We start from the raw sequence: 25,035 nt of genomic DNA, 5'->3' as shown, positions 1-25,035 counted from the left end.
TGGATGAGAGGGGGGGGGTGGGGGGGTGGTTTGGGAGGAAAGGGGGGGGAGAAAAAGTCACTGTATATGTGTGAAAAAGAAATAGTGTATATCATGGCTAATGTGATTTATGGTGTGAAAAATAAAAAAATTTAAAAAAAAAAGGAAGTCCTCAGTCACCCGCCTCAAGTGCAGCTTATATAAATATGTTATTGTTCAGCATGTTTCAAAATCTGTTCGTGAGCTCCAGTGTCTGGGTATTGTGGCCAACAAGGATAACGTGAGCCTTGGTTGGAATCCTTTTTCATGGTTAGCTGGTACATTTGGGGGGTTGGGCCACACTATTCTCCGTTGGTTGCTCGCATTATTGCTTGTTTTTGTGATTATTGTAGTTTTAATTTCTCTTTTACTCTCTTTTTGTACTCTTATGCTTGTCAAGTCTCGGAAGTAATGGAAGTAATGGAAGATTCTAACCTGTTTTTTTTAAACTTGCAGCTCTGGGTTCTGCAAGGCTGAGAACCTGCTTGTGTTTTAGAATCAGCAGACATAAGCTAAATTCCACCAAGGGGCCAGAGATGCTGTTATCTGACAAAAGGACATCTGTGTACCAAGAACATTTAATCTTCCTGCTTGTTTTAGGTCACAGACTGTCAGAGGCCTAGCCTTGATGCAAAATAAACCATTGTATTCAAAATGATAAGCTGAAAATTATGTTATTCGTTAGAAGCCTAGCATGCTAGCTTGCTTGCTTATCTTTCTTGCTGCACTGGGAATAGGTGCTTGGGTAAGCAGTTTTTGGGTAATATAAGCCATGGTCCCGCTGCTGAAGTTTGAGACTCTCCGAGAGGTGGCAACATCTCTCAGCAAGAAGAAGAAGAACTTCTGGAGTCCAGCCAAAGTCCCGGTCAGGGGAGGTGGAGAAGCTGCAACAGGCGCTCTGACAACCTACTACAAGTGTGCAGTCGTTGCCTCGCTTCGGCAGTTGGGACCCGTCCAAGCGTTGATAAGTATAGTTGGGAAGGGCTTGCATATTGTAGTGTGAAATCAGCTTTTGAATTTGTAATAAACATTTGTATAATCTGAACTACTCTGTGTGTGTGTGTGTCTATTTTCTTTCGGTAGTTCAAACACTGTGACCAATCTAAAACGAACAAAATGAGAGGTACAAGTTTACCCAAGACATCTACACTGTCTAATATACAAGACAATAAACATTATTGTATTTGGTATTGGAGTAGTTTATGATTAGTGTAGCAACCTCTCCAAAGTCTTCAATCCTTCTTGTAATGTGTGACCAGAACAGCAAATAATACTCCAATGTGGCTTAACCAGAATTTTAAACAGTTGTAATATGACTTGTCAACTTTTATACATGCTCTGACTGAAATGGGTACTATGCCATAGTCCTTCTGCATGTGGTCTGAGAGGAGCTGCAGTTGGACACACTTTCTGCAAACCTAGTCATAAGGAACACAAACCCTCCCTGATCTTCCACTTCTCAAACCTTCCACTTACTCCCTTCCCAAAGGCGAAGATTCATCAGATCCTGCACTTTGACCTCAACAACAGCATTTCACAAAGTTTACGAAAGAATCACCATTTAGATGGCAAACACAAGCAATTCGATACCTAGGTATTCAACTAGATAATAATCTTGGCCATCTATACAAACTAAATTATCAGCCATTAATGAAAAAATTACAAGAAGACTTACAGCACTGGAAAGACTAACTGTATTAAAATGAACATCTTCCCAAGGATACAATACCTATTTCAATCATTACCAATTCACCTAACAGAGAAATTCTTCAAGGAGCTAAAGAAAATAATAAGGAAATTTTTATGGAAAGGGGGAAAACCGAGGATAGCGCTAGATAAATTAACAGAATGGTACAAACAAGGCAAACAAGGGGGCTTACAGCTACCAAACTTTAAGAATTATTATAGAGCAGCACAATTAAGATACCTATCAGATTTTTATCAAACAAGGGAAAAACCAGATTGGACCAGATTAGAGCTAGATAAAATAGGGGAGAAGGTACCTGAACATATACTATATAAGTGGGATGAAAAGTTGGTGCAACATAGGAATTCACCAGTATTGCACCATCTGCTCAACATTTGGAAGAAGATTCACGTAGAAAGGAATAAAATAAATTATCAACTACCAAAATTAATATTGACACAAAAATCAACTAATCCCTTTCACAATAGGTAACCTTTCCTTTAGAGAATGGGAGAGAAAAGGGATCAAAAGAATAGAAAATTGTTTTTCGGGAAATAAATTATCTTTTGAACAAATGAAGGACAAATATAGTATAACTCACGATACAATGTTTGGATACCACCAACTGAAAACCTACTTGAAGGACAAATTGGGAAACAGTCTGAGGTTACCAGAAGGAAGCAATTTTGAATATGTGATTAGACACAATGATAATTTAAAAATTTATAACAAACATGTACATCAAACTGCAAGAAAAGGAGAATGAGGAAACAAGCTGTAAACCTAAACAAAAATGGGAACAAGATCTAAGCATAAAGAATGAAACATGGGAAAAGCTATGCTCCGGAACGATGAGAAATACAATAAACATGAGGTTACGCATGATACAATATAATTGGTTACACAGGCTATACATCACACCCCATTAAATAAATGGGACCCAACAGAATCAGACAGATGTTTTCACTGTAAGGAGGAAACGGGAACAACAATACATGCAATTTGGGCATGTGAGAAAGTGAAAAAATTTTGGGAAGATCTAAACCAGGTATTAAATAAAATCACAAAAAGCAACATACCAAAAAACCCAGAGATCTTTCTTCTAAGTAATATAAGAAATAAAGAACTTGGACTCGATTTGGATGGAGCACAAAAAAGATTTATTATGATAGCCTTAGCTGTAGCAATAAAATGTATTATGACAACCTGGAAATTAGAAGATAACCTGAGAATACAGCAATGGTATATAGAAATGAATAAATGTATTCCATTGGAAAAAATAACATATAATTTAAGAAATAACATCACAGTATTTGAACAAATATGGGAAGCATACATGGAACACAATAGAAAAATCCTACCACAGACTTCCACCACCTAAAATGACAGAAAGAGAAGACAACGAAAAGAACTGACCCAGTATGTAAAAGTAGAAGACACAAATTTCTTGTTTATTTTTATTATGTGACGACATTGTTTAACGGGTTTAACGTATAACATAGATTGAACGTTGAACGAATGGGGGGGGGGGGGGGGGAAGGGGAGAAAATGACACTGTGTATATTCAAGAGAAAAATGTCTGTTTTTTGGTCAGTATGGTTCATAGTGTGAAAAATAAAATAAATTTAAAAAAACAACAGCACTTCTGTCACCATCTACAAATATTCCGATTACACTGTTATCAGTAGAATCACAGACAGCAATTAAGAAGCGTAAATGAAGTAGATAGATCAGCTAGTTGAGTGGTGTCACAACAAGCACCTTTCATTCAATGTTAGCAAAACTAAGGAACTGATTTTGGACTTCAGAAGGGGAAACCAAGAGAACACAAACCAGTCCTCACCGAGGGGGTCAGCAGTGAAGATGATAAAGATCTTCAAATTCCTGTGTCTCAACATCTCTGAAGATCTATCCTAGGACCACGAAATGTCAATGGAATCGTGAAGGCGGCTCGCCAGCAGATACATCTTGTTACAAGTTTGAGGAGATTTGGCACATCGCCAAAGACTTGCAAATTTTACAGAATGCAGAGCATTCTGACTGGTTGCATCATTGACTGGTATGGAGGTGCCAATGCTCAGGACAGGAAAAGGCTACAGAGGGTTGTAAACCTGGCCATCATGGGCATTAATCTTCATTCTATTAAGGACATCTTTAAGAGGTGGTGTCTCAAGGAAGCAGCTTCCATCATCAGGGACACTCACCCCTTTTTCTCACTGATGGTAGGAGGTACAGGAGCCTGAAGACGCACATCCAACATTACAAAAACAGATTTCTGAATGGACATTACCTCACTTTTAAAAAAATATTGTATTTACATAACTGTAATTTATAGCAATTGTGCATCTTCAATACACAACACTGCTGCTGCAAAACAACAAATTTCGCGACACACGTTCATGACAATAAACCTGATTCTGATTCTTCAAGGCTGCCCCTCTCAAAATGGCCATTCTGTTAGAACTTGCCTTATTTTTTTTTTGTACTGCTAACTCCCAAGAAAACCAAGAATTCCTCACTTGATATACACTTTTTAAAAAAGGCTGCTGCCGCTGATCTTCCTTTAACGTCGAGCTCTCCACTGGCCACCGTGACAGAGGAGCACCAAAGAAAAGGTACAAGGACTGCCTAAAGAAATCTCTTGGTGCCTGCCACATTGACCACCGCCAGTGGGCTGATAACACCTTAAACCGTGCATCTTGGCGCCTCACAGTTTGGCGGGCAGCAACCTCCTTTGAAGAAGACCGCAGAGCCCACCTCACTGACAAAAGGCAAAGGAGGAAAAACCCAACACCCAACCAACCAATTTTCCCCTGCAGCCGCTGCAACCGTGTCTGCCTGTCCCGCATCGGACTTGTCAGCCACAAACGAGCCTGCAGCTGACGTGGACTTTTACCCCCTCCATAAATCTTCGTCCGCGAAGCCAAGCCAAAGAAAGAATTAGAATGTCAATTTGCTTCCTGTTGTAGAATTTCAGGTTGAACTTAATGTCCAACCACAAGAGAGGCATGTGTCGTGAACGGATAATAATGCAACATTACTTCTTGACAAAAATGTAACTTTAAATGCAATCCTAACGGTAAACACTGAATTGTTTGGAATTAGTCGTAACTGAAACTCAAGTTTGAATGATACATGCAGTTGTTTAGGTATCTTCACAGGTCAAATATACAACAGAAAATTCAGATCCAAGCTTGACTATTAACTTCTTTTAGTTCTAAACCTATTTATTATATGGTTTTCAATGCAAAAATAGTGAGGTGTAATCACGGGGTTAATAACCCTTGTTGATGGGTAAGAAAGAGCACAAAGAATAGCCCAAACATTGGTATTTGAATACGAGGTTACGTCAGAAATGCTTTAATAAAATTAGAGAAGGGAGATTGAAAACTTGGATGAATAATGTACTAACAACAACCTCGCAGTCAATGTCACCAAAACCAAGGAACTGATTGTGGCCTTCAGGAGGGGAAATCCAGAGGTGTATAATCCAATGATCATAGATGGAGAGGGTGAGAAAATTTAAATTCTTGGGAGTTACCCTCTTGGTTACCTTCCCTGGAACCAACACACGAATGTCATCGTGAAGTAAGCATGTCAGTACCTCTACTTTCTCAGGAGTTTTTTTTTCATATATAAAATTTTTTATTTTTCACACTATAAACCATATTGATCAAGATACATACATTTTCCTTAAATACATACAGTGTCATTTTCTCCCCCCCCTTCCCTCCCTCCCTCACCTCCCCTCCCATTCATTTAAAGTTCAGAATCTAAGATACATTAGACCCGTCAAACAATGTTGTCACTCAATAAAAATAAACAAGAAATTCCATTGAGTCAGTTCTTTTCATTATCTTCTCCTTCTGTCATTCAGGAGTTTGAGGAGGTTTGGTAGGGCATTTAAAACTTTGGCAAAGATACAGACCTATAGAGGAAAGCTTGATAAACTGGTGAATCACAGGCTGGTATGGGGGCAATAATATCTGAGCAGAAAGCCCTGCAAAAGGTAGAGGACACTGTAGTCCAGTACATCACAGGCAAAACTTTCCCCACCATTGAGAAAATCTACATAGATCGCTGCCATTGGAGAGCAGCAACAATTGTCAAGGATCCACACCACCCAGGACATTCTCACCACTGCCTTCATTATAGAGGTTTAGGTGCTACAAGACTCGTACAACCTGATTCAGGAACAGTTGTTATCCCTCCACCATCAGACCCCTAAACAACAGACTCAGGGACTCATTTAAGGACTTTGCACATTACTTTTTATTGAATATTTGTTTTCTGCATTACACAATTTGCACTTCCTTTCTGTTTACCTTTTTTTAAAATATGCATCTTTGCTTGACAACAGACCATTGCACCAAGTAGAAACTCTGCCTAGCTTGCAGGAAAATTAATCTCAGGGTTATCAAGTAAGTACTTAGATGATAAATCTGTTAGGACAATGATAAAGCATCATTGAGAAAGAATGGTTGCAATCCAGTGAAGAGGAGAGGTTGGTTATTGTTTTCAGAAAAGATGGGAAGGGAATAGGAAGGAAAAAAAATGTTATGTTTTGCGTTCTTCACTGGGGAAGATTTGAGGAGTGCCGTTTCATCAGCTGGCATTCAGTCATAGGAAAACTATCAGTTTGAAATTTACCTCTGAAATCTTGTTTGAGTGCAAGGCCAGCGTTTAATCCAGCACCCTACTTCACATCACTGCTCATTATTCATTTGATTTACTCCCTCAACCAGAGGTGAACAAAACACAACTCCGCACATACAAATTGAACACCGCACAGATTAAACCTAAGCTGGTCAAGATATGGGACACTGGCATGAATCAATTCAAAGTGGTTACATAAAAAAATCTTGAAGAAAATAGTGTCATTCAGGACATTTCTGGAACTATCAGAACCACACAGCTATTTTAATGTATTCAATGTTTCATTATGTGTAATACAAACTATGACCTGTTTGGAGATTTTTAAAAAAAAAATAAGAGCATCACAAAGTTTCCATAACCTTCATGTCCAAATTGCCAAGTACAAATTAAGGAAACCTATAATTGTTCTTCGTACCAATGTTACAGAAGTTAATTCATCGTGTACGATTCTAAGGCAAATATTAAGCTAAAATTTTCTGTACTATTTTATGAATTAACTGCATTTTCAATTAAACATAGAAGCATTTAAATAATCCAATGCACCTTACCTGAAGTCTGATGGGTGGGTCAATTCTGATGGACTGTTTTGAGCTGCGTCATTTTCCACTTCATCTTCAGATGCCGAAGTCTGAATTTCCATCTGCTCCAGGCTAGTCTCACTCACCATGCCATTTACATTATCAGACTGGTCATCATGTCCTGAAATAGCCTCTGCATTCTCTGAGTTTTGACCCACCGGGACATCAACTTCCTCTCTAACCCCCTGCACCATTACAGAGTCAGGTATGATTTCTTGGCACGTTTCTGCGCCAGCAGTTTCATGGCTACTAAAAACATTCGTTGGTTGGCCATCCCCTGCAAAGTCATAGTTGCAGCTACCTGTTGTACTAGCACCTGGACTCTCAAGGGCAAACCTGTAGAACTCCATGGAGGGTTGCATCCGCTCACTATATTCGCTACATGGAGGCTCATCCGGGGCTTTCCCCGGGGCACAAGTCCGAAAGGGCTGTTCGAGGTGACCATCATCTGACATCCAAGTGTTGGCATCAGTTGCTTCATTAAGCTGTTCCATTACCTTGCTCAAAGGATTCCCCACGCTGCTCATGGATGTATCCTTCATCTGTGGTATCTGTAAACCTGGCTGGGAAGCATCTGCATCAGACTCTAATCGAGTCACTTGTAGCACCATGTCCTCAGGATTAGTGTCCTCCTCAGTACCAGGAATTTCAGATGATTTCTGCGTATTCAATTTCATACTTTGTTCATCTTGTGTTTCCAAACCACAATCTTCCTCAATCTTTGCATCTTCTTCCTTTGACTGGTGTATTTCTGCATTTTTAATATCAAGGTCCTCAAGTTTGGCTCTCTTCTTTTTGGGTGTTCTCCTTTTCTTTGCCAATCTGTGGAGTTGAAACCAGAAACAATTTTTTTAATCAGTTTCTCATTCATTTGTAGTGGTAATTATACCATCCACCGAACTATTTTGGGAAACATCCAGGTTGCATTTTTCGTCAGTTCAGAATTAGCCGTAACCAGGATGCCAGTTAGCACAATGAACAATTTTAGTTGTTTAGCTAGGGAGAGGAAAAGGCAGACAGCCTTCTGTCTCCTCTTTGTCATACCAGGAAAAAAAATGTTCTTCGTACCCAGTTTGACATTCTGCAGTTAAGCTTACAAATGAAAAAAATTAAATGCCATTTGGAAGGAGTGCTATAATGGAAATAAATGCATCAACGGTTCAATTTGGAATTCGCTTCCCAAAGCACTGCCTCATGTACCCAGGGGGCTGAGAGAATGAATATGAAACAAAATTAGCAAAGACCAACATCAGCCTTATTCTGAAGATGCATTGTTTCAGGAAACCCAGAATTATTTAGACAAAAGATATTGCCCAATGAAGATCACCAGATTGGCGGCACTAATTTTTAGTGAAGCTGCTTCCTAGTTAATAATTTATCTGGAATTATAAAACTGAAAGGCAGTACCCAAAAAAACCCCATAAAATAGTACAGCAGCAGAGTACATTGATGTGGAAGAATTAAATAAGCCCTGGGTTTACATTTAAATTCTGAATACTGCATTCCAGTATAGTTTTGCAACAGTTCCTCAAACTGGTCCAAAGCAGCCTACAGAAACACAGAAGGTGACTTCCTCCATGTGTGGCGCAGGAATGAAGAAAGAAATTCTTAGTCATACAGTACCAGAAGAGCTTCAAAGTCAACAACTCAGTGCCCAGTGCATGATCAGATGCTACTGGAGAAATGTACCACCAATTTTGTGCACCGGTAGCATTGGTTGATACTGGAAATGTTGAAATGGTGTCCTGGCACATCAAAGTACACTCTGGAAATCACTGAAGGTCAACATGCATTACAAGGGGTGTCTGATTTGATTTCGAAACCTAATCACTCAGTTGGGAAAGCTCCCATCAAAATCTCATAAAAGGCAATGTGCAAGTTAATGGCTGTCTCTAGTAAAGGATGGAATCAATAGAAAGTTAACAGGTTGCAAAATTCCTGCCTCTTTGTCACCTCCTACTAAATCTGCTGACAATAATGACTGACCTGATTACTTCAAGTTCCACGGTATTCTTGGGGGTATCCTGGAGATCTGATATGTTCTCTTCTCCCTTAGATTCAGTGCTTTGCATCACATTGCCTTCTGGTGCATGTGGAGATTCAGTTTTCTCACTGTTAAAGGGGTTATAGCGCTGGGTGGGGCTCCTTGTGTTCACCAGCAAACTCTCGGAGGTTCCAGATCGAGGGCAGCTACTGACTGTGTCCGTCAATTCACCCTCTACGGATAAAAAGTAATCACAAAAACACAGGGGTCAAATGTTTATATCCGATTATTTTTAATTGATTGAATTTTTTTTTCATTAAATAAAATGCCAGAGTAGCAATGAGAATTGGTTATTTGAGGTAGGAAAAAAAAGTGATAAATTAGTGTGCAGTAAAAATCTCCAATTTAGGGATCTCAGCACAGATTAGAACTGTATCTCTAACCCTACATTTACAATCACAAGCACCCTCATTTGACGGCAAGTGGTTACAATAAATATTTACATTTGTAGAATTCACAATAAATTTCCAGGTTTAATGATTTTGCTCCCCCAAAAATCCCTATCTAAATGCAATACCTTGTGGCAGGTGGAAAACTATAAATCAATATGGTCCCTGATAAAAATATTTTGCTATAATTCATTGGGTAAGGATGAAAGAAGGCATAAACACTTAAATTCAGAAGCTTCTCTTAACCAGAGTCTAGTTTGAACAAACTTTATATTTATTTAGTTCAAGTAAAAGGTTACCGAGTGCCACCCCTGTACTGAAGCCCTTGCTCGAAGTGATGCAGCTAGTTGAGCTCCTGTGACTCAACTCTGACCACTAGTGTTTCCTGTTTGGAATGTGAAATTTGCACATAATTCTTGGGACTTCATGGGTTTCCACTGTATCCTTGGCATTCAATGAGTAGGGGTGGTGGGGTGAACAATAAAAAGGGATTCAAGATTCTTTTATTGTCATGTAAAAAACAGATCTAATATTACACAAAATTGCATTTAGTTGGCCATAAGACACAAAGATTTACCATCAGCAGAAATTGCCCAGCGCCCCTTACAGTCCAAGAAAGAGAAGTGAAAGAGAATCCCTTCAGTCACTGAGTGTCCGTGGGTTCACCTCGAGCGTTCCCTTAGCCTCTGCAGCCACACAGACTTGTGTAAACCATCAGCCACCCAAGCTCCAGATCCAAAATACCAACACAATCAGGAAGCCTTCAATATCCGAGAGCCCCTCAGGAGTCCCTACCACTTTTGTTCCCTCTTCCATCCCAGTTCTGATACCTGGTGCCCTTTTACACACTCTTCAGTCAGTCTCCAGTAGTCCACAGCCTGGTGCGAGTCCTTTGACTGCAAATTGCCAACATCTGCCACATGTGTGCTCTTCTGCCGCATAGTCCCTTACCATCCTGTCAGGTCAGGGGGCGGGGTGTCTCCCAGTTTTCTGGTGCATTGCACCAGTCCTCTGCTTTTCTGGAATTTGCCACCCTTCACCCAGACTCCAGTGTCATAGAATTTTAAAATAAAAAAAGTTTAAAACCAGTAGGGAGTAGTTGATCAAAGAATTGGACAGTAGAATCCACTGGAGGTGCGCTGTATCTCCACTCCCCAGTCCATAACTGTGGCAGCACCACCATTTTTTTAGTTCTAGGATTAGTTCTAATGGTGGACTTGGTGGGCTCTATGTCTCTACTGATATAATAACGTTATGATCTGACAGATGGTCAGGAGTACCAAAGAGCTCTGGATTTTAAATTTAGCCACAACATGGTAACAAGCCCTTCTGGCCCACGAGTCTGTACCGTCCAAATACCCCGATTAACCTACAAATCTCAGTATGCTCTTGAAATGTGGGAGGAAAGTGGAGCACCCAGAGGAAACCCACGCAGACACAGGGAGAATGTACAAACTCCTCACAGACAGTGTCAGATTCAAATTGGGTCGCTAGCACTGAAACAGCATTGCACCCCCATACTAACTCTGGTGTTCATAAAACAAGGTCACCTCTGATGACCTTAAACACTAACAAGCCTAACAGGATAAGAAAACAAGAGTGCATTTAAACAAATAACACTCAAAGAAATGAGGAAAATATCTGTCTAAAAATTAAATCAGATTTATCAATTGGAATCTGATGCAATCTCAGAATATTTTAAGCAAGTAGTAAGTAAATTTATCATCACCAAATGGTGGATATGCAATGTCAATAAAAGACGTTGTGATTTCCTTAATGGGAATTGCCTATTAATACATTTTACGGAAATATCCCTTCTTGGTGCCAAATAAGACAAAGGGTTGACTACAAACATTTTTCAAATCTGCACCCACCTGCAGTCACACAAAATCTGGGAATGAATTAGAACCATAAAGGAATAACAATGGAAAATAGGCAGTGAGCAATAATACAACAGAGGAGTCACTGCTTGGTTATTCTGGGTACCTCGCTTGGGGTACACCATCTTTCCAGGTAACTCATTCTGGGAAGGAGTCAAACATACAATGCATTGAAATAATCATGAGATGACAGAGGTCACTGAGGGTATTGAGAAGATCTTTCAAAACCTCCATTTTTTTTAAAACTTAAAAGCATCATAACACAAGAACTAAATTGATGAATTCCCCTCCCCTACCCTTTTCACTATCAATTAGGATGCCAGCTTTGGGCTTGGACCAAATTAATAACAGCTAATCCAAAGAATCAGCAGGGCCAGGATTTAATGTCTAATCCTTACTGGTCCTTTCTGCCTGATAATGAAAGAATAGGGCATTATTCTCAATCAAGGTATAGGACTGGAAGGGGAATCTGCAGATAGGGGTGGAAGGTGGACCTCATCAGCTTGGTCTTATTCAGTTTGATGGTTTAGAAGGTGCTGTAGAAATAGCTTGGGACATTATGAGCAGCAGCCTTCCACTCCATCAAGGACATCTACACGATGCAGAGTCTTAAGAAAGCAGTCTCCATCTTCAGGGACCCCCACCCCCCCACCATCCAGGCTACGCCCTCTTCACTCCGCTACCATCAAACTCCCATACCATGTAAAACTACCTTGATCTGGAAAGTAATAAGGATCACAGGGCTTCAGGCGACTCATCTCAGTGGTAGTTACAATCTTAAAAATACCAGAACTTAGAAGTATTCCATTTGTGACTGGTAGACGTGGAAATGGATTTGAGTCACAAAATTAACTCCTTGTTACGTACTTTGTTCATGGATTTCTAAAGTTTTGGACAAAATATTATGGAAAATATATAACTAAAATAGGTCAAGGGTCAATCCAAATTAAAAATAATATACTTGAACATAGTCTTAAAATTTATTTAAAGCTATTCAAAGCCAAAATCATGATCAGTGAAATCAAATCAAATTATTCCATATGCATCAAATTTTAGTGGAAAGTAATCCTTCCTAAAGAAACAATCGAGGCCAACAAAAGAGATAAGTTTCGTTAAACCTTTGGACTCCAGGCATTTTTAACCTTTCATAATATATAATCCAGACTAGGTCCATGGGTAAACTACAGTACGACATCAGTACAAACCCGCTGGTGATCAGGTACAAAACCAGTCCTGGAAAACAGGGACACCCGCTTGCTGGTAGTCCCTTAAAACCAGGACATGGAATATATGGGCTTGTTGGTAGTCCCTGAAAATGGACACGGAGTCCAAAGGGTTAAACACACCTGTGCCAATGAATAGTAGATCTCGTTAAATGAACCCCTTCCAATGAGCATCAGATTCTGGATACTTAGCAAGATATGACTAATAGTTCACTTGTGCTGTGACTTCAAATTTATTTATTTTTTTAAAAATTCTTGAAATGTGTAAAGAATTATATTAATTGCCTTCTGAAAAAAGAAAACAAATTGCAATGAAGATTTCTGCAAGCCAGCCAAATTATACGAGGTCTGATTGTAGTCAGAAGCTCATCACCAGATTATGAAGCATTTCTATTATTGTTTTCAGATCACAATATTCAAGTACTGCCTGACACACTCCCAAATGCAAACATATACGATCACTGGAAGCAGCCCTGGCAAGGCATGCAGCATATCTGACAGACAGGGTTAGGGATAGAGCATGCAGCAGTCAGCAGAATGTGAGCACAAATCTGAGAAAGTCCCACCTTCCCAGTCAGTGCTGGGTATGGACTGTGCAGCAGAAAACACATCTCCAAAATCATAATCTATAATTGAAAGAGGAGAAAGAAAAAAAAAACACAAAAATTGATAACAGTACAAAACCACTGTCAAATAATATGACATCCCCATCTTATTTCAGAAATAAAAGCATTCCTAGCAATTTCACTCCACCTAGGGATAAATCCATTCAAATTGGCCCTTCAACCATCTGTCTCGTGTTGACCTACAATACCGAGCACCTGCCTTTCCTTTTAGAGCTGAGAACAATATTTTTCCACCATTTTCAAGAACTTTGGGATTGAAAGTTTGTAGTTGAAAGTTCCAATAGTTAATCTCAACTCAATCCTTTTACAAAACTATTCCTAACTGGCTATCTTACTTTGAAACAGAAATTGAAAGTGAAATGCTATTTCGTTTCAGATGGAAGCTATTTTAACTTTACATCCAACCTGATGATACAGAGTACTGAAATAAGTAAAAGTAATATCTGATCTTGAATAGTGGAGAACTCATTAGAAGAAAGGAAAAACATTTTTTTTATATTTGGAAGGCTGATAATCTTAAAAAAAACTGCTGATTCAGTTTTCTTGTATGCATACTGTGTGGGACAAATCACATAATCAGCCAAACATCCGATCCAATGTAAACTTTTACTCACTTAAATCACATATTCATCTGAAAGTAGCAATCTCATTTTTGTTTTAGCATATCACTATTGCCAATAATAAGCCAGATCAGAGGTGTGAACACTTAATACATACAAGCTCCCCTTTAATCTAAACAGTTAAAAAAAAAATCAGAGCAGCTATTGGTTGATGTAGGTCCAATATACTTTGCGTTTGTGATAAATAATGCAATTGAACTTAGTTTAGTTAACTACAATCTTCAACCTCATACAGGTAATTCATATATTACATTCTGGCATGCTAAAATGTTGCAATGCCAAAAAGATCAGTGGAAGTACCTACATAAAAACTTCTCGATGGAAATTGTGCCCTGGCTCACAATGACAAAAATCCCATGAATTTAAAACAAAATATCTGAAATGAAAAATGCACAATTACCCCAAGTACAATGGCTCAAGTATATATGCACTTTTGACAAAAGGTTCAAACAGCGCTTCAAAGTCTTGGGACGGTGCAAAGTAGTTTGAAATTCATTGGAATTAATCGAGCCTGTAATTTTTGATCCATATTCTAAAAATGTTAACTTACAATAGCAGAAAGCTCCACAGATACACATCCTTCAATCCCTCACAGGCACACAGGCCAGGCCAAATACAAGTATGGTATTATATCAAAAATAACAGCTGCGGTATTATACAAGCTCTCCTTAATGAAGCAACAATTAAAAAGTTCTCATTAGATCTTGATCTCTATTCTCATATCTATTTACTCAGTGTGGGGATTCTAATATGAAAGATCCTAATACAAAAGTAATTCATTTTTGAGACATTAGATGACTGTGTAAATAACACAGGCATCAGAACATGAAACAGCAGAATATGATAAAATCGGTTTGAAAAGCAATAGTTCATGCTTTCCAGTTTCCCCCAACAAACCCACTATTTACTGCTATTTTTAAACCAACATTTAGTGCCATCTTCTCATCTGTTCCGATGGTTGTGGATTAGGTTAAAGCTCAGGTCAAGGCTTTTCAATTTCATATTTCCCACCCATTATATTTTCAAAGAAATATGTTGAAAAGTTATTCAAATATATTAGCATGACTGTTACCACAATGAGGGTTCTATTCAGACCATCTTATTTTTGAATTTAGACATGAAGCCCTGTAATAGGCCATTTTGGCCCAGGGGTCTGTGGTGTCCAATTTACACTCCATTAACCTATACCCTGGTACATTTTGAATGATGGAAGGAAACCAGAGACCCCGGAGAAAACCCACACAGAATGTACAAACTCCTATTAGACTGTATGGGACTCGAACCCTGGTCCATCCTGATCGCTGGTACTCCAGCATTGTGTTTTTACTTTCCTCAAATTATTCATCTTTGCTTTTACTAGTATCACAGCATCAAAGATTTTGTTTCTTTGACATCAATTCTCCTGACCTGAGAAATCCAAGTCCTAATAGTTTATTCTGCATTTTTGTAAAGGATTCAGTAGCCAAATCATTGGATTCTATCCATTTGTGTTGTTGACAGGCCTGATGAGGGCTGTGCTTTTCCCCCTAAACAAAAGTCTGATCTGCATCTCCCAGGTGATAGGGAAATATTTTGTCTCTTCCCAGAGAAGATGGTACATACCTGCACTTGGCCCTGTAAAAATGCTGTCCCTCCAACGCACTGCAGGAACAAATGTAAAGATGTTCACACTTTACAGAGATTAGCAATGGGAAGATATGCCATTACATGGGTTTATTTTCCTATTTAGTAAGTTACTGTTTGGTAGATAAATTCAGTGTTAAGAAGTTTGTAGAATTAATAGATGTTCGGTACATGTGGTGTAGATCATTTCAACTGCAGGCTGGATGCAATCCACACAACATACAATGATAAATCAATGTCTCCAACTACAAGAATATTGGGAACAATTCTCTATCACAGATTCTTAGAACCGTGTCCTTTTATTGCTTTGTTTAGTTTTTCTCTAGAAGAGAGGATTTCCTTGAATTCAACTCAAAAAAGAATAGCTTTTACTTAATTGATGGCCAGATGAACAATTTTGGCAAGTTGGAAGAACTACATAGCGTCAACTTGTATGCAAGTTGACGCTATGTAGGATACATAACAGGATGTTGTGTGTTGCTTGAGTTTGGATAAAATGAGATCTAATGTTAAAGAGATCAAGGTTGAATTTGACAAGATATGGGGCCCATTCATGGACTATGATCATAATTTGATTAATTCAGCTGAGGTACTCCGGGGTTCTATATCCGATGTCTGAAAGCTGATACTCGATTCTTTACAATTTATTTGCTGGTGACTGTGTTTAGTGGGAGGGGTTAGATTAATATGTTTTTTATTCCTTCCTTTTTTTCTTTTGTTCTTATTTTCGTTTTTTCTACTACTAGAAGAGATTGGTCTATTTAGATAATCACAATGTATATCCCAATATTAGAATACAAATTCTCATAAGGATTTTTCATTTTTTTCAAGAATTATATGACAATGTATAATTTACATGACTCATTCTGTTTTGCATTATATAAAAGCTATATAATTAATATCTAAACAATATACACGTAATATTTCTCTATCAACTTAAAAATATTTTAAAAAGAAAAATCGACTTCTCCATCTCGTGTGCCAGTGGATTCCTCATCTTCTCGGTGTATCATTTATAGGTTCATTAACACCAATTATGAATTTCCCAAATGAAAGCATCGTTTCAATAATTTTTTAAAAATCAGTTCTTTTGAAATCTTCAACTGATTATGACTTGCCTTTATCTGTTCAAATGATTGATTTGTTATATTCCCTTTCAGTTCCCCTCTGATACGCTAATCCTTTCCTTTTAATAGGTTAGAAACGACAGAGATCAAATATAACACCAAAAAAAAAAACTTCTGACTAATGCTATATTAATATCATGACATCAGCTGCAGTGCCTGGAGAGCCAGAGAGTCTTTACTTAGAATTCAGGATCGGTTATGATGTTCCCTTCGCACAATATGGAAGCGAGTGTTTTAGATGTTGCAAGCGAGGTGTGTCAGTTGTCACTTACAGACACAGCCAGAACCACCGGTCAAAACCATGATTTTGCTGGTAATATGAACCTTCCTTAGCATACTTCGCTGAATTACAATCTTAGTTTATTTTTATCCAGAAAGAACATTCCAGACAAGGCCAGCGTTTAATTTCTTTCCTTAATGCCAGTGGCAAGATGTTGGTCAATTGCTGCAATGCCAAGACTAAGGTTTTGACCAAACACCAGTTAAATGCCCAAAACAAGAATTGTTCCATATTAAAAATTATTGACCTTTTGGTGAAATTATAGCACATACATCAAATGTCAGCCACACACAGTTGACTGCTGAAAGCATGAGGAAGAGCAACAGATCCTGTTGATTCAATAATAAATTTCTCTACCCCAATACTTATCCTTCCAAGCCTGCTGAATAAGGTTAAGGTTCTATGTGATTAAATTTCCAAAGGCTGCTGCAATATGTTAAAGTATGCCACTCTGGATCAAGGTACTGTAGTTGATGTGTCCGGAGCATTCTTGTGATGGTAGATCTGCACCCATTTTATGGAGGGAGGTTTCTCGACATATGGTTAAAAAAAAAAGAACCTTAACTTGCAAAGATTTAGAGTTCAGATATTCATGGCTTGGACTGCACAGAAGGCAGAAAAAACAAAATAAGGGTTTTGTCTGCAGCTTAATAAATTGATTGTTGGATCCCATCATGGCACAGGTATAGGTGTCACCAGCAGATGGTGAATGGGAAATATGATAGTCCAACTTTCACATACTTGATTTGTGTCAAGGACAGCACAGCATTTGACAGCTAGTTACTACGTGGATCCAACATTTACTGTTTAGAACACTCAGTAAGCGCGCTAAGAGTGCTCACAGAAATTGAGACCAATATACATTTACCATTTGTTCATATGTAACAAAATCACGCATTTCAAGCGCACCAAACAAGGAACAACTTTTTCCCAACTTTCACTCGTGACTTCTATCCATCATTGAATATAAAAAATGATCCCAGAATATGGATGGAAGTTACTGTGTAAACAGCATGGGAGACATCTATACCTCTGATGAACTATCTTCCTATTTGCCCATTGCAAATCCACAACTTTGCAAACTGCATGTGTTAAACCACACAAGTCCCAGAGAACATACACAATCTGGCTATTGAACAATGCAAATCTTATGAATTCATAAAAAGGCCCACTGCAGTACAACATCCCATATGAAGAGTGCTGACAAAGACAGAATAAAGTAATTTCCTCATTACGAAGGTATACGTACATTTTGAATAACTTCGTATTTATTTTGGCTATTATTTCCAGAATTATTTTGTGTTACATGCATTTCTCCTTGATCATCAAGCTAGAAATTATGCATATTATCTCTACTAATGATAATTGCTTTAAAGATTTTACTAGATAACAAAAGAAATCCCTCACTCCCTTAATAGAATTGCACAGCATGTGGAAAAGCATCAAAATCAATAACCCTTCATCTATCTCACTTTCTGACACTTGACATACTTGCCATCTTATTCCACTCAAATGCTGAGATTGGAAGTATCAATGGGCTTATTCTGTTACCAAAGACATTGCAGGCATGACTACTCTCATAATGCACAGCCTTCATTTTGAAGTACTAGGCAGGTATTCCCAGAAGTGACACTGGCACTGAATAGAATTTTAAGGTATACATACCATCTATCTATTCAGTCTAAAACCTCATCAAAATCAGTTTAGAGCTCAAGGACATTACTTAATGCAAGGGGAAGGTGTATGTAATTAGATTTAAAAAGCTCTGTTCGATTAAAGCAAAACCTGACACTTACCCTCACTGGAGGGTGCGATGGCACTATCATCCCATTCCAGATTGGTGGAGGTGACAGAGTTGTATGAATTGAGGGAGAGGCTGTCAGAACCATGCATAGAATTGGGCAAACGCTCTTCAAAGTCTAGCAAGTGCTGTGGCTTGTAATATTCAGGCATGTATGGTGCCAAGTCAAGGTAAGGAACATCCTAGAATTAAAAAAACAAAACAGATTGCTTGATGAGTGGACACTGACCCAAACCAAACATTTTCTAATGTTTTTGTGAAGATCAGATACAAAATAAATCCTGTTGACAAAACCTGCATTTTAACCCTCTGGCTCCAGAATGAATAGCTCAGGGTTTTTTTTTTAAAAAAACGGACAATTTACATTTAAAATCAAGCAGCATTACAGGATATCAGAATATAATGGAAGTGGAAAGCATTTCAGTTCATTATACTAATGCTTTCCATAGACCATATAAAATCACTAATAATAAGCGATACTATAAACCTATTTTTACTCTAAGCAAATCACAATTTATACTGGCTATTAATGGCTGCTTCGAAGGCAGCTACATTTTCTAGGAATCACTAAACTCAAATACAATGTTAAAGCCATTCTTGGTAAATTTGCTTCCTTGTTGAAAACAGCTCTGTGAAAGTCTACATCAGGAAACGTTTGGAACAAAAAATATCTTAGTGCAATGGGGCACTGGGAGATATTTTTTAAGTACACACATTTATCATACAAGTACTGGCTTTTTACCCCCAACTCCCTTGATGTTTTCTCATAGCATTACATTAATACTAAGGAAAAGAAATCTTGCTTTAAGAACCTCTGACCATTCACCTCTCCTCAGCAAAAATCGCCAAATGAACCATTTATTCTTTTCAGTGCTTTAAAGGTGGCATTTTTCTTACCAGCTCCAATTCAAATCTGATGAATTCCAGACCAGAAACAAGTGTGAGGAAGAGGGTCAAGTGATCATGACTACAGACCAGGGCATTCCTTAGGATTTGAATGAAACACAGATCAATAAGACCATCACTGTTTATATAAAAAAGATATATACATTTGTTATGCTTGTAAAAGTGGAGGCTTGCTTTGGAAATTCTTTCATGCACAGTGGGGTTTATAAATTGACAACTGAAACAGAAATCATAATAAGATCCCTGGCACCAGGCACCTCAAAACAACATTTACATCGGGGAACATGTTCGCAAAACCTCAGGCTATACCTGGCCCAGGATTGGTGAGGTAATACTTTTGAATTATGATTTTATAAATGATAAAATTATGTTTTGAATTCTGTGAATTTTGTTCAACATTTTTAAACTATTTAAAATTGAGTCTTTAATTAATTTCACCATTTGGCATTTCATATTTTAAGAATGCTTCTAAATAACATATGGCAAAGTTGGGGCTATAGCTTTATTATCTATTATAGCTGTTCCTGTGTTATGAGCCCAAAGGACCCCAAAACCCAGCAGTAATAGATATTCACCAAGACAAATTGTTACTTAAAAAAAGTTGCTTTAAATTATCTTTAAACAAGAAAATAGAAACAAACTTTAACTCATCTATTATTAACTTACTTAACCTAACAATTCCCATCTAATTCTAAGCGTACATGTGTGTAATGTGTATGAAAGTTCAGAAAAGTTCTTTGGGTTCACAGGCAAATCTCACTTCTCATTCCTCCAAGTTCACTGGTTGCAGGCAATTCTTTTACTGTGCACAGAATTTAACATGTATACAGTTCACCAGGCTTTGGTGCTCAAAAGGTTAATGATTACCGCTCAGGAAGGTTCTTGTTGGTTTTCAGAGGGAGATATTTGTGGTTCCAGGACATCCACAACTGAGGTATTTTCCTCAATCACCTCAGAGTCTTGCTGATGAAACTTGCCCGTCAGGGTTCTCCAGATGATAACCTCTTTCTTTCAGGTCACCATAGAGTTCCTTTCTGTTTTTCCTATTCCAAATGAAACATTAGACAGCCAGACCTCTCCTCACAAGGGCTGACTAGGCCATCTTCCACACCAGAGCTTCTGTTTCAGTTCCAGCAACTTCTGCTGCTTGACTCTGCTGTCTCTCCCTCTCTCACACATTCTGACACTGAGACAGCCTGTTTGACTCTCTCTGCTTGCTAAACCACACGACCCTCTTACAACAGCAAGTCTTCTGCAGACAATAAGGCACCAGCCTGCCCTTTCACCTGTTGCTTTTGGGTAAACAAGAACCAGTGACCTCTGAGCACACTTCAAAGCTCGTGCAAAAAGGTGTGAGAAGCCACTATGTCTCCTATGCTTTAAAGACAATAGTCCATTTATTCCAAACATCAATCCAAATAACACCTACTTGTGACGTCTCCATAGGCACTCTTCAAAGTTTCTGTAAAGTCACCGTGGACATGAAGTCTCCAGTATTTCAAATAAGATTTGTTTTAAAGTGTTTGTATGTAACTCCTACTCTAACCTTTCCCAATTTATCTCCCAAAAATATTTCTATATACTGTCACACCTGCAGTTCTGGAATACAAAAATTCTGTTCCACTGATGTGACCAAATCATGTGTGTGTGATTACAGTGCAAGTACAATGTGGTTTCTTCAGGTTTTGAGCCATAATATTCCACAAAAGATAATAAAAATGAAGTATATGCAGTTATAATGACAACTCTAGTTTCAATGCTTTAAAAAAAAACTGTTGCTTAGGATATTAACCTAGACTGGAAAAAGTGTGCACAAGCCATGTCACGGTCGCGTACTTCCCTTTGTCAGGAGCAGTGCCAGTTGCCGCTGATGATGTAAGCAATGTGATGCACGGGGGGTAATCATGCACATGCACAGGTACGTTGATTGTTAGTACACAGGTGATGGATCTCAGATGCAGGAGGAAGAAAGTGAGAGTGACAAAGTCAGAGCTGAAGAATGCAATGCTGTGGTCTAGTGAATAATAAAGAAAGTCGTCTTCATGATGTGCTGAAAGAAACAAGCGAGTGCATTCTTTGTTTGAAAGCTGTGGTAAATCAGTGCTGTTACACCATGCATTCACATTGGAGATAATTCCTGTAAGTGTGGTTATTGTTCCAAGAAAAAAAGTGGTTCCTACCTAGTCAGCTCCCTAAAACACTAACTTGGGGGTGCAAGAGTCAACACGAACAATCTCATCTTTACATTCATTTATCGTCAGAATTTGGCGATCCCAGTATACCTTTCTGGCAGTTAATAATAATTTGACTTTCCATCTTGCTGTGACCCCATCCTTGTGTAATCTCCTAAAACGTTATGCTTCTAAAATGTTGGACTTTCCTAAAAAAACTATATAGTTGAATTTTCCCTTGCAATTTGAAGATTTTATTTTAAAGGAGAGGAATGATGAATAACAAACCACCTCAGAAACTATCCAACAACAAATTCCTATTGCAACATGTGTTTCACATTACACCAGTTCTTTTTAAGCTTATCCCACAGAAGAAATTTGCACAATTTTGCACAGCAAGTCTGATGAGCAAGAGGACCTACCCTTCTTTTCCATTCCAATGGTCTCTGCTGAGCTCCTACATCTATATTCTTATGGTCAATCATTCATTCCAGAGTCATCTGCTAAAAGTCTTGATAATTCGATTTGATCTAACCAAGATGGACTTACTTGAAGTAATACTTATAGAGCAGGGTCTGATTTTCCCAGAATAAGCGCAAGTAGCTCTCTAATGAATTCTCATTTAATGCAAGATACAGCCAAGCTCGACCTAAGGGGAATAAAAAGACAATGTGAAAAACACAAAATTGGAATTAAATGGGTTTGCAATGGGTCTCAAAACTGCTCAATTAAGAGGTCGTTTACAAAAAAATTCCTCTGTAAAGGGTAATGTATGTGAACTACTTAACAACAGGACATACATGGTTGAGATAGCTCCATGTTGGAGAAATCATGAGATTTAAAAAAGGATGAAAAATAACTGAAAAAATACATATCCAAGGAAATATAAATAGTTTAATTTTAAAATTAACGTTACAAACTCAAGAGTTATGGTGTAGATTACTCTACAGAGCACAATACTTACTACGCCCAAGATTTGTTGCAACATGCTGCAACACCTCAATCTGCTTCACTGCATCACTGCGGGTAAAGTGCACAACCAACACCCAATATCCAGAGGAAATATCCTGCAAACTGGATGGGGATAAAATACAATAATAACCAGAAGTATTCCATTGACAGGCTAAAACAATTTTCATCTCAGTGGAACACCTGAATTACTTCACAAATAGTCATTGTCAGGTTTACATAAAAATCAATGAGAACCAGCTGAACCCACCCACACACCTTGAGCATTGTACAAATTCTAGAACTTTGCATAAATGAACAGTAATAGCAGATGGGATCTGCATAACTCGTGTTTTGTTCAAATTGTAGAGGTATCAGCTATAATAATCACATTTTGAGATCTTGGCCCCAGCACCTACCACACAATGGAATTCGTGGATCGTCAACAACTGATTATCAACAACTTTCCCAACTACAAAATAAAAAGGTGAAAGTAGGAACTGCTATTAAAACAAAAATCTCAAACGCGAACTGGGAATGTGTTGATATGAAACTGTTAATTATTTTTCTACATAGTCATAATAATTCAGAAGCTCCTACAAGATTCAAAAAATGACCAATCGTTATTGAAAATTCAGACTGTAGCTTTGGCAATGCAAAAATGAATGGTTTTGTGTGAAACTTTCTCAAGGACTACACTTCATTCCATTTTGATGTGCGTTAATTTATACAAAAAATCAGATGACTTGAAGTTTTTATGGATACTCACTAGCTTTTTAAGAACATGCTTCAATTTAGTAAAGGATTAACTCTTTTGGACCCCAACCACTTTTAATCTTTCATAATATATATATCGTACTGGGTCCATGGGTAAACTACAGAATGAATACCAATATGAACCAGCTAGTGGTTTGGTTTAAAACCAGTCCCCAAAAAAACCAGGACACAGAGTATGTGGTGGTCCTGTAAAACAGGGACACCAAGTCCGAAGTATTAATGGAAAATTTCATTCATTGAAGAGATTGCTTCTAACTGAAAATATATCCTTGTTGACAGAACAAAAACCTAGCAGGTACAAATGTCAGAAATATTAAAGGCATTGCTATGATAGATGACTTAATGATGCCAACATTCAGCAAACAAAGCATTGTGGTCATCATAATTTATTATTAAACACTTCTTTTGCTATTTTTCTAGACAAATAATTTTTGGCAGGATCTTTTTCAAGATCAAGAACCAAGGTGTGGTGAAACTATGTATTAATGTAAGCTCATGATCTCAACTAAATGTACCTCCTCCTTTTGTTCTAAACAGCTGTTTATGCATGAGATGAATCTAATTATATGCCAAATTGATGGCTGGATTTCAAATGAAAAGGGAACCATATCAGGAGTAACCTTAAAGTTCAACAGGAAAGACTGCAGACGCTTGAGCAATGCACAAAAGGGCTGGAGAAGCTCAGCAGGTCTTAGTGAAGGGTTCAGGCCTAAAACATCAGTTATCCTTGACTTCCTACAGATGCTGCATGGCCTGTAGAGCTTCTCCAGCCCTTTTGTGTATTACTCAAGAAAAGCCTTACTGTAGTTCAGTTATTTTTGTATAATTTTACGTGAAAGAAGTATGGAAATTTTAGGAAGCAAGGCTTCACAGTAGTTTTACAACGTGGATGTGGACGCAGGTTATGATCTTAAAATATGCCATTGAGTACACTAACAAGTTAGCACATAAAACATTCCAACATTCTGGCTAGTAGGAAGCATGAACTTGGTCGTGGAAATCGTCTTGGACACAATGCACAAGAGTAATCAGAATAAAGTTCAACTCAACTGTAATCTTATCCAATAACTGCACACAAGAAATGATCAACTCCTTTGAAATGTACTCAAGAACTATGGTAACATCCTACTAAATCTTGTGAAGTTCTTCCTCACCCATATAGCAGGGCATGGTCCAGGTGTTCACACAGCTTTTGTAGAACCTTGTCATGGTTTCGAATTGCTGGCGTTTCATCTTCACAGGCAGCAAAGTAACCCTGGAGCTGCAGTGGGAGTTGATAAAGAAGGAAACAAATCATTCAATACCAACATGAACAAAGGAGAGCCAGCACCCTCGTGATTACTTAAAACAGACTGACCATCAACTCCTAATAATTAGGAACATTTGAAAAATGTGTTAAATTTAGAGACATTTTAACTTATTATTCCAAAAAGATTCCATGTACAACAAGCAACTATTTCACTTTCTTGAGTGAACCAGAACCACACCTGTACAAATGCAAACCATCACAAATCCATGAAAATATTATTTGAGGGAATGAGTGGCATGGACAAGCAGTGGAAGCAAATATTATAAAAACAATTGCAGGACTGATTCAATTTAGAAATATGGCACAATTTGAATAGGACATCTGGCAAATTAGGATAAATGTGCCATTCTTGGAATGAGGAACAAAGTTAAA

General features: G+C 38.1%; 1 protein-coding gene across 4 annotated transcripts in view; it reads right to left on the bottom strand.

Moving 5' to 3' along the window:
- Positions 1 to 25,035, bottom strand: part of plekhm2 (pleckstrin homology domain containing, family M (with RUN domain) member 2) — a 68,365-nt gene that overhangs the window by 29,855 nt on the left and 13,475 nt on the right. The window contains exons 2-9 of one of the 4 annotated variants that reach the window (XM_069918877.1): positions 24,509 to 24,615; positions 22,594 to 22,703; positions 22,179 to 22,278; positions 19,450 to 19,537; positions 18,548 to 18,734; positions 13,042 to 13,101; positions 8,926 to 9,157; positions 6,910 to 7,761 (exon numbers count right to left, since the gene is read on the bottom strand). In XM_069918877.1, the coding sequence (XP_069774978.1) occupies positions 6,910 to 7,761; positions 8,926 to 9,157; positions 13,042 to 13,101; positions 18,548 to 18,734; positions 19,450 to 19,537; positions 22,179 to 22,278; positions 22,594 to 22,703; positions 24,509 to 24,615 (1,736 nt within the window). Of the gene's footprint in view, positions 1 to 6,909; positions 7,762 to 8,925; positions 9,158 to 13,041; positions 13,102 to 15,323; positions 15,363 to 18,547; positions 18,735 to 19,449; positions 19,538 to 20,325; positions 20,469 to 22,178; positions 22,279 to 22,593; positions 22,704 to 24,508; positions 24,616 to 25,035 lie in introns of those variants that run through there. The other 3 variants (XM_069918878.1, XM_069918879.1, XM_069918880.1) reach the window with 3 other exon arrangements.

The sequence above is a fragment of the Narcine bancroftii genome, chromosome 2 (assembly GCF_036971445.1).
Source record: "Narcine bancroftii isolate sNarBan1 chromosome 2, sNarBan1.hap1, whole genome shotgun sequence".
Taxonomy (NCBI): domain Eukaryota; kingdom Metazoa; phylum Chordata; class Chondrichthyes; order Torpediniformes; family Narcinidae; genus Narcine; species Narcine bancroftii.
Note: the sequence above shows the minus strand (reverse complement) of the source record. Positions and strands in the feature narration are given on the sequence as shown.